The sequence below is a fragment of the Microcaecilia unicolor genome, chromosome 7, assembly GCF_901765095.1.
Source record: "Microcaecilia unicolor chromosome 7, aMicUni1.1, whole genome shotgun sequence".
NCBI lineage: Eukaryota > Metazoa > Chordata > Amphibia > Gymnophiona > Siphonopidae > Microcaecilia > Microcaecilia unicolor.
Genome location: NC_044037.1, coordinates 281,999,215 through 282,016,551, shown reverse-complemented (window position 1 = coordinate 282,016,551; position 17,337 = coordinate 281,999,215). Strand labels below are relative to the sequence as shown.

Here is a 17,337-nt window from a genome sequence, read left to right as displayed (position 1 = left end):
TATGCCTCTTTCCCTTCTAGTTTTAACATGTGCCATGGACTGTGTATAAGCAGTCAGAATGTAAGGTATAGAGAGTCAGGTCCCCGAGTAGCCCTCACTGCTCACCTCCTCTTCCCTCCACCTCAACCACTTCTTCTGAGTCTTTCCAACCTCTATCTTAGGTTTCTCTATGTCAACAGAAGTTTATTTATTTAAGCATTTATATACCACCTGTACTGGCACTGTCCCTAATGGCCTCACAATCTAAGTAGTATGTTGTACCTGGGGCAATGGAGGGAGGGCTAAGTGGCTTGCCCTGGGTCACGTGGAGTAGCAGAGGGAAATGAACCCAGTTCCCCAGGATCTCAACCTGCTGCCAACCGTTAGGCAGCAGCAGGAATCAAACCCGGCCCCCCCAGGTCCGCAACCCACTGCACTTACAATTAGGTCACTCCTCCACTCCAATATTTTTTGATAATGAATGAATGTGTGCTTGGGTCTTGAAAAAGGTTGCTCTAGCCTTCCAATCTTGATGTCTTCCTCAACTGCTACTGCACTTCTCTAAAGAACATCAACCTCGACTCAACCCTCCTCTGCTCTGCTAAAACTGAGGTGTCAGGACCCCGCCCAACCAACTCATTAGCTTCTGTTGCTCTTATTAAGTGATAGAGAAAACCCAAACACTTGCCGTAGTTAACCGCTTTAGAAGGGTTGCACGATAGTTACACACGTAAATGGAAGTTTTAACAAGGCCTGCTATTTACAAGTGTAGACGCTGCAGGACACAGATTTAAATGGGACGTGTTCTGAGCGTGGATTGAGCAGTCTAAGACATTATACAGTACCCTCCAAATTCTATACAGGGCACCCAGATTGAGGCGTGGATCCTAGATAAGCACACTAATTTGTTAATGAGGTATTAACCAGCAATAATTGATGTCTATTGGCACTCATTCGGGTTTACTTGTGGATCTGGCCTGCGCCCTGTTCTATAAAATGTCCTCTTAAATTTGATAGCGCACAACTCAAAAGAGGGCATGGATATGGGAGGGACATTCCCAGATGTTAGGCGCAATATTATAGAATAGATACATATATTTTAGAACATTTCCCCACTGCCAGCAGATGTGTCAGCTATGTTCTCATTTGGACCTGTGGTTTCCTCCAGTGACTGGGGGAAATTGTGCTTAACGCCACCTCAAAAATGGGAAAAAAATGAATTGATTCCTCTTATATATGTAGTTGTGTAAAATCCAGCACTTGCACAGTATATGTAAATGGTGACAAATGCACATGTGTCTACATCTGTAAAGCCCTGAGTGATGTTGCTCTTTTTTTGATGTGGTTTTTTTTTTGTTTTGTTTTGAGTACAATCCAGCTTATAATTGAAAAAGAAAAACGCCTATATTGCGACCCAAATCGGGAGATAGACCTTTATCTTCCAAAAACGAATAACGCGGTATAATCGAAAGCTGAATTTGGACGTTTTCAACTGCACTCCGTCGCGGATGCGGACAAAGTTGATGGGGGCGTGTCGAAGGCGTGGTGAAGGCGGGACTGGGGCGTGGTTATCGGGCAATCACAGATGGGCGCCTTTCGCCGATAATGGAAGAAAAATATGCGTTTTTAGCGAGAATTTAGGGCACTTTTCCTGGACCCTGTTTTTCCACGAATAAGGCCCCAAAAAGTGCCCTAAATGACCAGATGACCACCAGATGGAATTGGGGATGACCTCCCCTGACTCCCCCAGTGGTCACTAACTCCCTCCCACCACAAAAAATGATGTTTCACAACTTTTTATGTTCACCCTCAAATGTCATACCCACCTCCCTGGCAGCAGTATGCAGGTCACTGGAGCAGTTATTAGGGGGTGCAGTGGACTTCAGGCAGGTGGACCCAGGCCCATCCCCCCCCTACCTGTTACAATTGTGCTGCTTAATGCTTAGTCGTCCAACCCCCCCAAACCCACTGTACCCACATGTAGGTGCCCCCCTTCACCCCTTAGGGCTATAGTAATGGTGTAGACTTGTGGGCGGTGGGTTTTGAGGGGGATTTGGGGGGCTCAACACACAAGGGAAGGGTGCTATGCACCTGGGAGCACTTTTACCTTTTTTTTTGTTTTTGTAAAAGTGCCCCCTTGGGTGCCCGGTTGGTGTCCTGGCATGTGAGGGGGACCAGTGCACTACGACTCCTGGCCCCTCCCACGAACAAATGCCTTGGATTTATTCATTTTTGAGCTGGGCGCTTTCATTTTCCATTATCGCTGAAAAACAAAAACGCCCAGCTCACAAATTGTCGAATAAAACATGGACGTCTATTTTTTTTTTAAAATACGGTTCGGTCCGCCCCTTCACGGACCCGTTCTCGGAGATAAACGCCCATGGAGATAGACGTTTTCGTTCCATTATGCCCCTCAATGGCTATTGCTACTGGATATACTGGTAAACAGATACAAATTTACCATCATTCTTATATATATTTTACAAAAGGCTTACTGTTCAGCTGAGCTTTTGTACAACACTCACCGGCCGATATTCAGTCTGCAGGAGCCACGATCAGCGCTGAGCCTGAATATTCACTGTTGGGCCGTTTCTGGCGACTGGCACTGAATATCCGAGGTTTTCTTGTGGCCAGCTTAAACTTAGCCGGCCAAATTATTCAGTGCTGGCCGCTTAAGTTTATAGCGGTCAAAAATAGGACTGCAATTTATATCGTCCTATTATATTGTGTGATATAGCGGAGACAACTGGCTTGTGCTGAAAATGAGCACTTAGCCGGCTAAGTCTTTCCTGGCTGGTTAAATAGTGCTTAGCCGGCTAAGCACTAATATTCAGCGTGAAATAGCCGGTTATCTCTGTTGAATTTTAGCGCTTAGTGGCTAGCCGCTAACTAGCTATGTCGCGTGATTTGGAGGGGCATTTTCGAAAGGGACGTCCAAGTTGCAATTTGGACATCCTTGCAAAACGGAGACATGTAGGGGCAGGGAAACCCTATTTTTGAAACAAGATGGACGTCCATCTTTCATTTTGAAAATACCGTCAGGGACATCCAAATCCTTAAATTTTGCTGTCCCTAGACATGGACGTTTCTGATTTTTGGCAATTTTCGAAACCAAAGGTGTCCACGTCAAAAATGACCAAATGCAAGCCCTTTGGTCGTGGGAGGAGCCAGCATTTGTAGTGCACTGGTCCCCCTGACATGACAGGACACCAATCAGGCACCCTAGGGGGCACTGCAGTGGATTTCATAAAATGCTCCCAGGAACATAGCTCCCTTACCTTGTGTGCTGAGCCCCCCAAAACCCACTACCCCCAACTGTACACCACTACCATAGCCCTTACAGGTGAAGGGGGCACCTATATGTGGGTACAGTGGGTTTCTGGTGGGTTTTGGAGGGCTCGCTGTTTCCTCCACAAACGTAACAGGTAGGGGGGGATGGGGCTGGGTCCACCTGTCTGAAGTGAACTGCACCCACTAAAACTCCAGTAATTAATTGTTAGCACCTAATTGTCTAATTATAAGTGGATCTGGGATCCACACTGAAATTTGGGCGATCTATACAGAATGCAGACGTTTATTTCTTACATGTAACAGCAAAAGTATACTTCCAAATGTTTTGTTTGGTTTGCACATTACCTGCTGCTGGTTCTCCCTCTGAGAATGCAGCCTGGCTTGAATGCATTCCCGGGTCTCCTGAAACGCCTGTCTTTGGGACACCTCTGCCGGATAGTGTGTGCACACTCCCACAATGTTTGTGCAGGAGAAGATGAGAACATTGGAAATGAGCTGGAATGGAAAGAAACCATGAATTACATTTTGACAGCATACTCACTTAAACTGCTAAGACATGGTGGGCTTAGTGCATTTTAACATGGGACTTTCCCGCATGCTAAGCCCATTTTTATCTTGTCCCTACAATAGGGATGCTTTCTTTTTTTATTTTTGCAGGTGCCACTCTAATTTTTCCATTAGCGTGCAAGATCTGCAAAAATATTAAGGCAGGTGCACTTACCGCTGATTCTACAGTTGTCAGAAATTTCACATGCAAATTTGGGTGCACAACCAATTAAACTGAATAACGAGCCTATCAGCGCCAATAATTGGCTTTTTAACAAGCAATTATTAGCAGTAATTGAAATCAATTAACATGTATGTGCCTAGAATTTACAGGCGCCACAGGAAAATGGGCACAGAAATGAGAGGGACTTGGGCATTTTGGGGCGGAGCATGGGCATGGATTCGAGTTACACACGCAATTATAGAAATAAAGGGGTTTTGTGTATAAATTTAGGTGGGGCATTCACGCCATGTTTTCATTGGTGCACGTGGACATGCCTAAATTTACGTACGACTCCTGTGCTTAATCGCTGTTCTATAAACTGCACCTAACTTTAGGCTCAGCTTATAGACTAGCACTTAAGCAGGGTATTTTAGCGCAATTTTTTAGGCACAATTTATAGAATTCACCCCTTAATGCATCCTATTAAGTCAGCTTTATCCAGTTAGCAAACACGCTAGCTAGATAACGCTTCCATGCCCAGTCCACTCCCCCTCCCAAAAAATAAATAAATAGCACACAATTAGTACATACTGACAGGCAAATTACCACAAAATGCTGTAGTGTGTTTTGCGGTCAGCCTCTTTTCCTACATTAAGTGCACACATTAGCACTTAATATAAGTAGCCTAGTGGTTAGTGCAGTGGACTTTGATCCTGTGGAACTGAGTTTGATTCCCATTGCAGCTCCTTGTGACTCTGGGCAAGTTACTTAACCCTCCATTGCCCCTGGTACAAAATAAGAACCTGAATATATGTAAACTGTTTGAATGTAGTTGCAAAAACCTCAGAAAGGCAGTATATCAAGTCCCAGTTCCCTTTCCCTATTGGAGATTCTAAATAGATTCTGTTGCTACTATTGGAGATTCTACATGGAATGTTACTACTGTTTGAGGCGGGGCTGGTGGTTGGGAGGCGGGGATAGGGCTGGGCAGACTTATACGGTCTGTGCCAGAGCCGGTGGTGGGAAGCGGGACTGGTGGTTGGGAGGCGGGGATAGTGCTGGACAGACTTGTACGGTCTGTGCCAGAGCCGGGGTTGGGAGGCAGGGCTGGGGAGGTGAGGATAGTGCTGGGCAGACTTATACAGTCTGTGCCTGTGCCAGAGCCGGTGGTTGGGAGGTGGGGCTGGTGGTTGGGAGGCGGGGATAGTGCGGGGCAGACTTATACGGTCTGTGCCCTGAAGAGCATAGGTACAAATCAAAGTAGGGTATACACAAAAAGTAGCAAATATGAGTTATCTTGTTGGGCAGACTGGATGGACCATGCAGGTCTTTTTCTGCCGTCATTTACTATGTTACTATGTTACATGGAATGTTACTACTGTTTGAGATTCTAGATGGAATGTTGAGATTCTGTTGCTACTACTGGAGATTCTACACAGAACTTGCTAGTGGAGGAGTAGCCTAGTGGTTAGTGCAGTTGATCCTGGGGAACTGAGTTTGATTCCCACTGCAGTTCCTTGTGACTCTGGGCAAGTCATTTAACCCTCCGTTGCCCCTGGTACAAAATAAGTACCTGAATATATGTAAACCGCTTTGAATGTAGTTACAAAAACCTCAGAAAGGTGGTATATCAAGTCCCATTTCCCTTTCCCTTAATAAAAGGGCTCTTAAAACAGTGCATTCTGTGACTTGAAGTCAAACTGAATCGATGTACAGTAAGTAACTGTTTAATTGCATTTGAAGTTTTCTTTTGTACTTAATGGTTTAATTGAATTGTTCAATAAAAAAGAATTGAAAAAAGAAAATAAAGAAGACCTTAGAAACTGAATTTTAGCTGTTATTTTTACAGAAGAAAACGATTTCCACTAAGGGCCACCGCGAGGGGGGGACAGGGGGGACAAAAGTCCCGGGGCCCGGGCCTCCAGGGGGGCCCGGCCCGCCCTCTGTCGCCACCTGGCCCGCCCTCCATCACTCCCAGAACTAACCTTAAGCCTCCTTTCACTTTGCAGCAAGCAGCAGCAGGGCAGGCCACTCCTTCCTTCCATGTCCCGCCCTCGCCTGACGTAACGTCCGCGAGGGCGGGGCACAGAAGGAAGGAGGAGAGGTCTGCCCTGCCGCTGCTTGCTGCGAAGTGAAAGGAGGCTTAAGGTTAGTTCCGAGGGCTCGGCCTGATAGCGGGTGGAGGGGGGCCCGGTGACCTCAGGTGGGTGGGCAGCGGGGGGGCCCAGCGATCTCAGGTGGGCAGCGACCTCGGGTGGGCGGTGACCTCAGGTGGGGGGGGGGGGCGGGGGCGGCCTTGTCCCGGGCCCGGCTCCGGCTCTCGGCGGCCCTGTTTCCACTTAAGCTAAAGGTCTGCAACTGTTCAAGACAAAAGAGCCATTTCACAGGTTTTTGCTTCGAGATCCACAAATCTGTCATAAATCACACACAGGTAACTGACCTTCTCCTTTCCCCTCATCCACAGCAATCTCTGTCTTCAGACCCCCCCCCCCTGTCATTCCTATCAGTCTCTCTCTCTCTTTCTCTGAATTCCCACGTCCCCCATGGATCAATTACCCCTCAATAGTAAAAGTCACTGTTTGTTTATTTATTCATGACATTTATACCCCACATTAGCCTGAAATAGGCTCAAGTTCAATGTGGCTTACAAACAAACAATAAAGTGAATAAAACATAATAATGTACAGAATATAACACAAATTACAATAAGTTCAAGAAGCAAATTAATACATGTGCAGTAAGTAACAAGGGATGTAAATTATCTCAAGGAAAAATAAATAATTAAGGGTGGACAGGTGAGAGCATAACGAGGCAGGACTAGATGGGAAATGAGATTAAGAAAAAGGGTGTGGGTAAAATTTAAATAGAGTTCTTTGTATTCAGAAAGGCCAGACTGAAGAAATGTGTTTTTAGAAGACTTCTAAAAGTTACGTAATCATCTGTAAACTTAATTGATTTAGGAAGAGAATTCCAAATTTTGGTGCCTTGATAGGAGAAATTAGCGGAGTGAATTGTTCTATATATCACATTCTTAGAGGTAGGGAAATGCAAGACAAGATATTCTCTAGATGGTGAAACAGCATTACGAGGGGTTAATTCAATAAAATTATTCATATATAATGGGGCATGACCAAACAGGATTTGGTGAATGAAAACGCGTAATTTGAAAGATATTCTGTCACTTATTGGTAACTAAAGTAGCTGATATAAAAGAGGAGTGGCTTTGGCGAAACAAGAAGATCTACATATAAGATGAGCAGCGGTATTTACATAGTAACATAGTAAATGACGGCAGAAAAAGACTTGCACGGTCCATCCAGTCTGCCCAACAAGATAAACTGATATGTGCTATGTTTTGTGTATACCTTACCTTGATTTGTATCTGCCATTGTCAGGGCACAGACCGTATAAGTCTGCCCAGCACTAGCCCCGCCTCCCAACCACCAGCCCCGCCTCCCCCCACCGGCTCTACTACTATTACTCAACATTTCCAAGGCGCTACCAGACTCACGCAGCGCTATACTGCCACCCAATCTCATTTCCTCCATTCCTTTCTTCTCTTTTACCATGACTCCAGCCAGAGCCATGGCACAAGACTGCCAAAGCCACAAAAATCCACAGATCTCCTGAGATCAACACTAGAAATCCACTGTTTTGTCATGGATCTGGGCCAGATCTGCAGAAGTCTGCTGCAAATCACAATGGATTCTGGCTTTTGTTGTCCCAATGTAATATTTTGGATTTTGGTGTGTTCTTTGATGGGAGACGAGTCCAACTTGGGTTCTGAGCACAACCAAAATGGCCACTTTCTTTAGACAGGACACACACATTGAACATTATTGGCCAAAAGTGTTCTAATAAAAAGGAAGGTGTGAGTTATCAAGAATCCAGGGATATTGGTGGGTCATTCCGGGAGTTTGTTTTACAAAGGCACATAGGGGCCCTTTTACAAAGGCGTGCTGAAAAATGGCGCAGGTTTTAGGCACGTGACGATCCATTTTTTAGCACGTCTGTAAAAAAAGGCCTTTTTAAAATTTTTGCCGAAAATGGACGTGCAGCAAAATGAAAATTGCCATGCGTCCATTTTGGGTCTGAGACCTTACCGCTAGCCATTGACCTAGTGGTAAAGACTCGCGCGTCCGAAAATAAAAAAATATTTTTCAATCGCACGTATCGGACGTGCGCAAAAAATGAAATTACTGCAAGAGCCACGTGGTAGTCGGGCGGCAACTCCATTTTGGCATACGTTGGGTGCGCATAGACACTTACGCGGCTTAGTAAAAGGACCCCACAGGCCTTTATGCTACCTTTATAAAGTAAGTACTTTTGGGATTTTTGCTAGGCGTTCTCTTACAAAATGACTCCCTTTTTGCATCAAGAAATGATCCATATTGAGCAGGATATATACGACCTTAGCACGTTGTCTGGAGAAGCACAGCTCTTTTTCCAGAAACACTTCTCTCTCGGAGCATTACGAAACTGCACATTACACACATAATAGGATAATGACAAATTCAATGAGTAAGTAAAGTACAGCATGTCTCCTCCTGGGAATGACCAGTATGTGCATTTCTGCTTTTATCTTCTTGGCTCCACTGCTTAGGCTAGATCTCTTTTGTGAAACACAGATCCCTTCCTGTGCAGAATGAGTCTGACTATTGCCAAGGTGAACTCAAGGTGCTACATCAAGCCAGGCATCATCCGTCATCCAATTGCAGAGCTTTCTTCGTGGAATTTATTCAGTTACACATGAAAAAGGCACATTGATTGATGCAAGGTGTTGGGAAAATGCTGCAGATGAGTGTATATGATCACTGCGGCTGCCCAGGTAAGTGAAACTGACCTTTCAGCCATTGCGCTGTGGCTTTCTGCAGGATGGTGTGAAGGCTGAAGGTTGTGTTTATATAGTGGGTCGTCAAGTCTGATTGGCTGGAGTTAAAGGCAGGCAGTTTTATCGGAGCAGTTTTGATTAAGGAAGGCTGGAAGGTTTGTTGATACAGTTGAAATCCCAAAGGCGGGAATATGAATAGTTTTCACCTTCCAGCAACCATAATCAACCACTAAATACTTGGTCTGAAGACCATTGCTGCTTAATGTCTTTATCACTCACTGTGACATGTGAACCCCACCCTGTCCTACAGGAACTATCTGCCCTGGTTTTCCGGATGTTTACTCTGAATATTCATGAGAAACATTTTCATGCAATGGAGGCTGCACATGAAGATCTGTCTCACACATATTCATTACGAGTATCCTGAAAATTAGAATGGATAGATGTTCCACTAGGGCCTTTAACAAATTCATCATAGAAATTATTAAAGGGCGTTTTACTCCCTAAGAGCTAGATTTTAAAAAGTGTGTTACCACAACAGCATATGCTAATACGCATTAATTAATATTATTTACCGCAAGTCCATGAAATGGAACCTATCTAACAACTAAGTATGTGCATTCATTTGAAACAACACAGGAAATGTCATTTCATGCTATTGGCAAATGAAAATGGGCAGAGAAAACACTAACCCCCCCCCCCCCTCCCCATTTATAAAGCTGCGTTAGTGGCTGCCGGTGCGGTAATGCCAACACAGCCCATTCCCTTTGAATGGGCTGTGTTGGCATTGCCGCGTTGCTTTGTAACATGGGGCAACTTTTATGTTTTCTCATGCTGTTAATAGTGCACACTCTTCTGAAAGCGTGCATACTCTGCAAAAAGTGCACTCTTTCGAAAGAGTGTACTCTGTTAATGACATTGCTCACATGACCCACATGTTATCGTGGAAGAGAGGCACATTTTTTCAGCTTTGGATTACCAATATCATATACGGAGTTCCTGAGGAAGATTTTCGAAACCCTGCAGAGTCAGACTCGTTATGATTTTATTGTGTAGTTACAAGCATGAAAAGCTTTCAGTGGAGAATGATGAGTCCCAGTAAGATTACAAGTATGGATTTTCAAGGATTATAACCACTGAGGAATCTACACAAGGCTTCTGATAACGCTAAGTGCCTATATTTATTAAGATATCAAATGCTGATATTAGTTTACATTTAACATTTTTTCTTTTTTCTTATTACAAAATAACAGCACACGCGAGTTTGGATGTGCATTGAGGTTTTTATTGGAGGAGTGCAGGAATTGACTCATTTTTTTCACTCCATGTTATTTAAGGTATTAGACACACTTATAGAAATATTTAATTGACACAAGGGTGTGTAAAAATTTTTTTTTTCAAAAAATACCTTTAGATAAGTTCTATGATTGCGAATCTTATCCACCCTTAGAGGCGCCGCTCAGATTAGTGGCGCCTCACTTGGGTGAGTGTATAACTCTGAGAACATCTCTATAAACAAAAAATCTTAATTATTTATATGGAGTGATTCTGTGTCAATCCCTTCACTTGTAGATCTCCTAATATATTTAGCTCTGGTTCAAAAAAAAATTTTCATTGCTCACATGACGACATAAGGAAACCTGAAGAAAACAAACATTTCTGGAAATGGCACAACCAAACATTTTGTGGCTGCACACTCCCACTAGTAACGTAATGCTGGTAGCAGGCTTTAGTAAATCTAACCATAAAGAGTTTCTTCAAAGTCATCTTAAAGCAAAACTAAATTAATAAAACTCTTACTGATTGTATCATCATCATGTTATTTCAGGAATGCTCTACAGATTAAATGTGGGAGGTTCTTGACGATTAAGGTTATGTTTATTGCAAGGCATGGAGAAATTTAGAGTGTGCAGAACATTATGAGGAAAGTCGGTAAATGAGAATTCCAGATCCATGGTGCTAGACTTCAAGATCATCAGGACAAGTTGAGGTCTTCTCAGCGAGCTCTTCCACAAGTACCCTCCTTGCAGGTGGCTCGGTTGTCCCATCTGATCTCCTTACATATTCATCAAAAATACTAGGACTAGAGGGCATGAGTTGAAGCTACAGTGTGGTAAATTTAAAACGAATCGGAGAAAATTTTTCTTCACCCAACGTGTAATTAGACTCTGGAATTCGTTGCTGGAGAACGTGGTACGGGCGGTTAGCTTGACGGAGTTTAAAAAGGGGTTAGATAGATTCCTAAAGGACAAGTCCATAGACCGCTATTAAATGGACTTGGAAAAATTCCGCATTTTTAGGTATAACTTGTCTGGAATGTTTTTACGTTTGGGGAGCGTGCCAGGTGCCCTTGACCTGGATTGGCCACTGTCGGTGACAGGATGCTGGGCTAGATGGACCTTTGGTCTTTCCCAGTATGGCACTACTTATGTACTTATGTAACCTAGACTCCTTAGTCTTTCAGGCTTGGTTGATCTCTTAGGATCTTGGGGCTAACATGGGATCATGAGGGGGCTAGTTACTAAGCTGAGATAAAATACTGAATTCAATACCACTGGTTAATAACTCTCCATGTAAAGAAATAATGTATTTTGCGACCAACCTCACAAGTTGCATTATTCTGTTTCCTGGGAGCATCAGACCACTAATATGTCATCTGATGTTTTAGTCCTTATATGGCAACTTGACCCCCTAATGGTAGTACCCCCACTAGGGGTCGAAAGGTGCCATTTTAAATCCAGACCCACACGAAGTAGGAGCGATTGGGGATCAATCCTGCCCTCTACCCCCTAGACAAGCAAGGCCTGGAGAGGTAGGCCAGGGGGATGGGGCCTCTAGGTGACTAGGGGGTATTCAAGGGAGGTCACTGACCTGGGGTTGAAAGGAGTGGGGTGCTTAGACTGAGGTTTATAAAACTATATTGGAAGGGTAGGGGTATGTTTAGAGGGGAGTCAGCTGAGGGGAAGGGGTCCATGGTGAACGTTAATAATGCCGTTGCAACTGGGAGCATAAGACCAGAAAAATAACAACAGCTCAATGTGGAGTTCAACACTAGCTGTGTTATTTGATTTGCATAATAATGAGGTGCTTTGCATCTCATTATTATATCACCTGTGGTGTCCTAAACTAATAGGTGTTACGGTAAAAGAATGCACGATTTTGCCATTATTCCCTTAACACAGGTTAGTAACTAGTCCCCTAGGCTCTCATGGGTGGGTTGTTATCTTACAGCGTTATTCTCTCCTGTATACAATGCTCCTTTGTGAGGTTTTTTTTATAGGCATCACAAGGTATACGCTGTGTTTCTCTTTAAAAAATGTTCCCAAAACATATTAATGTTGTATTGCAGTAAAACTGCTTCCTTTAATAGGAATCCGACTGATCGATATAATGCAGATATAATATACTGCACAGTATAATTCATTTATTTAACTCAGATGAATATTTCTCCTGTGTGCCCAGCTGAAGTAGATGCTTATCTTTTTCTTCATGTTACTATGGAAACCTAAGAACTTTTATCCCAAGATGAAGTAGGAGATGTAATTAAATTTGGCTCCTTCAGCTCTCGTGTATATCTTCCCTTTACATATATATATATATATACACAACAAATATTTTAAGGCCTACAATATCAAGGCAATTATGACAAAAAATAAAAATAACCTTGTAATCACTGAACAGCAGAGAACACAGTAATTTGGGGGGAGGTACTTGATGTCAGGCATACACTAAGACTGAAAGCATAGGGGTCCTTTTACTAAAGTGCGCTAATGATTAACATGGACTAAATGTTAAGACACCCATTTTATTCATATGGGCATCTTATCATTTAGCACGCGCTAAATCTGTTAGCGCACCTTACTTAGTAAAAGGTTCCCATAGTTTGGGCAAGTACTTAAGATACAGTTCAGTGAAAGGCACCTAAGGGGGCGCCAGAAAATTAGCCCCAAAAATCATGTTGCCAAGCAGTATTCTATAAGGGTACTTTCATGGGTAAGTGCTGTGATAGGGTTAGTCGAAGACCGGTTTATCAAATCGTTCAAATAAACACGTAGCCGTGATCATTTGCACCATGTCCACAGCTGGTGTAAGTGTTGGCAGCTAGGTGGCACCACATCCGCATGCATTCAGTAGAGTTGCCCATTGCCTGCCCATGTGAACACCCCTCTTTCATATATGCGCTAAAGTCAGTACAGGCATATTTTATAGAATTCTGAATTGCAGGTTAAAAACTTGGCTGGTTTTTAAAATTTGAAAAGTCTCACCCATTTATAAGATTTAATATTTTATATATTTTTATGTAAGTTCAGGAGTTTGTCCTCTCTTATTCTTTTGTAAGCCATGCAGAATTATTGTAAGGTATGTGTGGCCTATAACCTTAACTTTAATGTAATGATGAACAACACACCTTGATGTTCATATAAATGTATCTCCAGGGCAATTCTATAAAGGGACACCTATTTTTGGGCGTCAAGAAGGTGACTATTTGGAGCCTATTCTAGAAACAAAAGTAGGCCTCTATTTTCATTTATAGAATAATTTGAGCAGGGCAAATACATGCCTATATTTTAAGCATGACTACACCTAGATTGCTAAAATAAACAGATGTAAATTTATATATTCTATAAATTTAACTTGTATCTATACATCCCGCTCACACTCTACCTGGACTCTACCCTTGCAATGCCCAATTTCAAACTATGTGCCGTCACAGATCGTTATCTGCCGTCATCTACTATGTTACATTAGGCACCATTTTATCGAATAGTGGGTTTTTTTTTAGATTTAGATTTTTGCTCATACCTTTTTCATTATTGGCATTTATAACACGTATGTGAACACGTATCCAATATATGCTGGTATTCTGTTCATTTATGTATGTTCTTGGTGCTTAAGGCCCTCTTTTATCAAGCCGCATTAGCGGCCGCCATTGCGGTAATGCCGACTAAGTCCGTTCAATTTGAATGGGCTTTGTCGGCATTACTGCACGACAGCCGTTAGAGTGGCTTGATAAAAGGGGGCCTTAATGTTGATACCTTCTTCACAGAATTCCTCCCTGCATTTCTTACACCTACCACCAGGGGCAGAGCCATCCGTGGGGACAGAACCGGTAGGGTTAAGAGCATTTCCCACTGAAGCTCTTTCCAAAGACAGCACTGCCAGGCAATGCTGTTAATTATAAACGCAGAATCATTCCAGACGGTTTTCTTCCCTTTGCTTTTCCCACAGCAGATGCCAGCTCTCCAAAACAGGAGCAAATAGGAACAATTATTAAATATGATGATATTCTTTGCAAGAAAAACATTTCCAAAACAGACGCTGGCCATGTTGTGCAAAAGGGAGCCTGTCTCTTACAGTTAGGCAAAATTTAAAGCTGGCATGCTCCAAATGCCAGCTGTGTGTTTTCTCACTTAACTCTTTGCCGTTAGCAGTCAGTTTTTAGAAGCGAGGTTTCAGAGTATCCATCCACATTAGCGCCTGACTTCCGCGCACAACATGTACTTTCCATTAGCCTTTGTCATTTACTGAAAGCAATTAAATGAGAGGAGAGACGTTCACATTTCTTAGCAATCCCCAAGTTAAAAAGCCAAATGTCACCAAATGGTAATGGAAAATATGTGATCTAAACATTTAACAAACTGTGGCCACAGATTTCGCCACTGCATTACTATCCAGCCCCAGGGCAACATCAAGTGATTTCCACTGTTCTCTTGCAATACAAACATCACATAGAAAATATAATGTAGCTCTTTGTATAATGTCACTTCATGAAAAGATGCTGACCACTGTCAGGAACCCTCAGGGAGAAAGTTCAAACACCAGTTTCCTTCATAAAAAGCTACAGAATGCACAGTGATGTTTGAACTTTCTCCCTGAGGGTTCCTGACAGTGGTCAGCATCTTTTCATGAAGTGAAATGTAGACCTCTTCCCTGTCAACGTTCTAGCTTTGAAATTGACAGAAAAAAAAATTCATAACTGTACAATCTACAAGATACTATTTTACACTGATATTTCACAGTGAAAAGAAGGTGCCACTGTAGCCCATTGTAGTGTTGGGGTTTCCAATGAACTTCTAAATGTTCTTGGTGCTTGGCAGGTCAAGGATAGATGGTGGCCACGGCTAAAGCAGCTGCAGGGAGAGCCAATGCCCAGCCCTCTTGAAAAGGCACGTTGACGTCCACTGGAGCTGATGCCAATGACGATCACACACCCCTTCTGACCGCCCTAATCCTTGATACCCTTATCTGTCCAAGAGAAGGTCATTTTTCAAAGGACTTTAGTTGGGAAACAAGGTAGCTACCCTTCTAGATCCCCTCACCAAGGGTAAATCTAGCCACCTACATTTCACTAGATTTAGCTGCGGGTAAAAGGATTTGTCCCAAGGGGGTTGGAAAGGGAGAGTATGTGTGGAATTTCCCAAGCAAAAGTGCCCCACAGATATCACAAGTGCAAGAGACATAGGAATTTGTGTATCCAAGGACCTTGTACATATGTTGAAAACTGATCGAGGGGGGGGGGGGGGGGGAGAGAGTCCTAAATGTATAGTTAAAGATACTAAGATGTATTTATAAAATTTACATTATCAAGATAAACATCATAAGTGTTTTTCTCTAGGGGCATTCAGCCTTGATAAAGCCTAGTTGGCGAAACACGTGTCGGTGTGGAGCCCCAGACGATGACTGGCAGAAGTCATAAAGACTTGGGTGTGCAGCCCTAGTTGACGAGTGGCAGAAGTCTTAAAGACTTGAAGCTTTAGTTGATACAAAGCTAAGTACAACGGATTTTTCTTTTCCACTTTAAAAGTTAAAATTTTTTTTTTTTTTTAAAGTTATTGATATTTGACCAATGACGAGAGGCAAATAAGTTTGATCTCTAGATGTTTAATAACATCAAAGTGAAAGCTTAACATCAACAATACCTCTGAGGTCTACTAAAATAATAATGATTATGTATGAGAAATAATATACAGTATTATTAGTCAGAGACTGATTGGGGAATAGTTAAAGATACTTTACATGCCTAATTTCATTACCAAAGGCACACACAGTACATTCTATACCATTCTGTATCACAAGCACAGAACTATATCATATTTACAGCACAGAGAAAAAAATGTTTGTGCAAACACACTAACACTTAGAGGTGAAGTTATCAACATGGGCTACTGTTAAGATGTATTATTTTAATATTAACCCAAGTTAATAGTATCTAGGTCTCATTGCATCAGGGGCTAGATTCTGTATATTTATTTATTTTATTTATTTGTTACATTTGTATCCCACATTTTCCCACCTATTTGCAGGTTCACTGTGGCGTACATAGTACCGGAGAGGTGTTTGCAGACTCCGGTGTGAACAAATACAATGTGATGTTATGATAGGATAAAGTTCATGTGGCACAGCCACATTAGGGAATCGTGAACGGAAGAGTTGAGTTAAGTCCATTACACAATGTAGATTTGTTGTGTTGCAGAGGTCAGGCATTTAAGTTGGATCGGTGGGGTATGCCTTTTTAAACAGGTTAGTTTTGAGTGATTTCCGGGAATTTAGGTGGTCATACGTCGATTTCAAGGCTTTTGGTAGTGCATTCCACAGTTGCGTGCTTATGTAGGAGAAACTGGATGCGTAAGTTGATTTGTATTTAAGTCCTTTGTAGCTTGGGTAGTGCAGGTTTAAGAATGTTCATGCTGATTCGGATGTGTTTCTAGTTGGTAAGTCGATTAGGTCTGTCATGTATCCCGGGGCTTCATCATAGATGATTTTGTGAACCAGGGTGCAGATTTTGAACACAATGCGTTCTATGATTGGGAGCCAGTGTAGCTTTCTGCTACATATAGTTGTCTTGCCCATCTCCTCGCCAACTGAAGGGCCGGCCCGCCTCCAGGACCTGTCAGGGCAACATCTGGCGCCGATAAAATTTCCTGCTAAGCAGTATTCTATAAACGGCGCTCAAAGTTGGCCACTGTTTATAGAATAGTGTTTGGCACCAGGATCTGCACCCAATTTTAGGTGCAAGGATTTTACACCAAGTAAAATCTGGTGCAAATTTTCGCACCTAAATTACGGAAGGATCTCCCTTATTCTATAAGACTGCGTGTAAATTCCAAGAATGTCCCTGATCCGCCCACACCCTTCCCATGGTCGTGCCCCCTTTTCGGATCCCAGCGCATAAGTGAATGCCCATAAGTGCTGATAATTGATTATTAGTTCCCAATTAGCTAATTGACTTGTTATTCAATTAAATTGCATATGGAAATTGGGCACACACCCAAATTTCCACACACAATTTTGAGTGCCATATATAGAATTAGGCTGAAAATGGAGCCTTTGCTAAAATAGCATGTTAGTGGTAAAAGAACATGTCTTAATGGTAGCCCACATTGATAACTACACCCTTTAGTGTGAACAGTTTCGGTCTCTGGTAACCAGAGCTGATATTGTGATGTCATAATGCCTCATTCCACCAATGCCTAAGAGCCAACCTCATCAGTGATGTCACAATGGTTTAACTGTCCTATACTTGGCT

At 42.7% G+C, this 17,337-nt stretch overlaps 1 protein-coding gene across 1 annotated transcript in view; it reads right to left on the bottom strand.

Moving 5' to 3' along the window:
- LOC115474650 (adenylate cyclase type 5-like) overlaps positions 1-17,337 on the bottom strand; it is a 542,557-nt gene that overhangs the window by 353,165 nt on the left and 172,055 nt on the right. Inside the window, exon 2 of the mRNA XM_030210240.1 lies at positions 3,616-3,765. Within this exon, the coding sequence (XP_030066100.1) occupies positions 3,616-3,765 (150 nt within the window). The remainder of the gene's footprint in view (positions 1-3,615; positions 3,766-17,337) is intronic.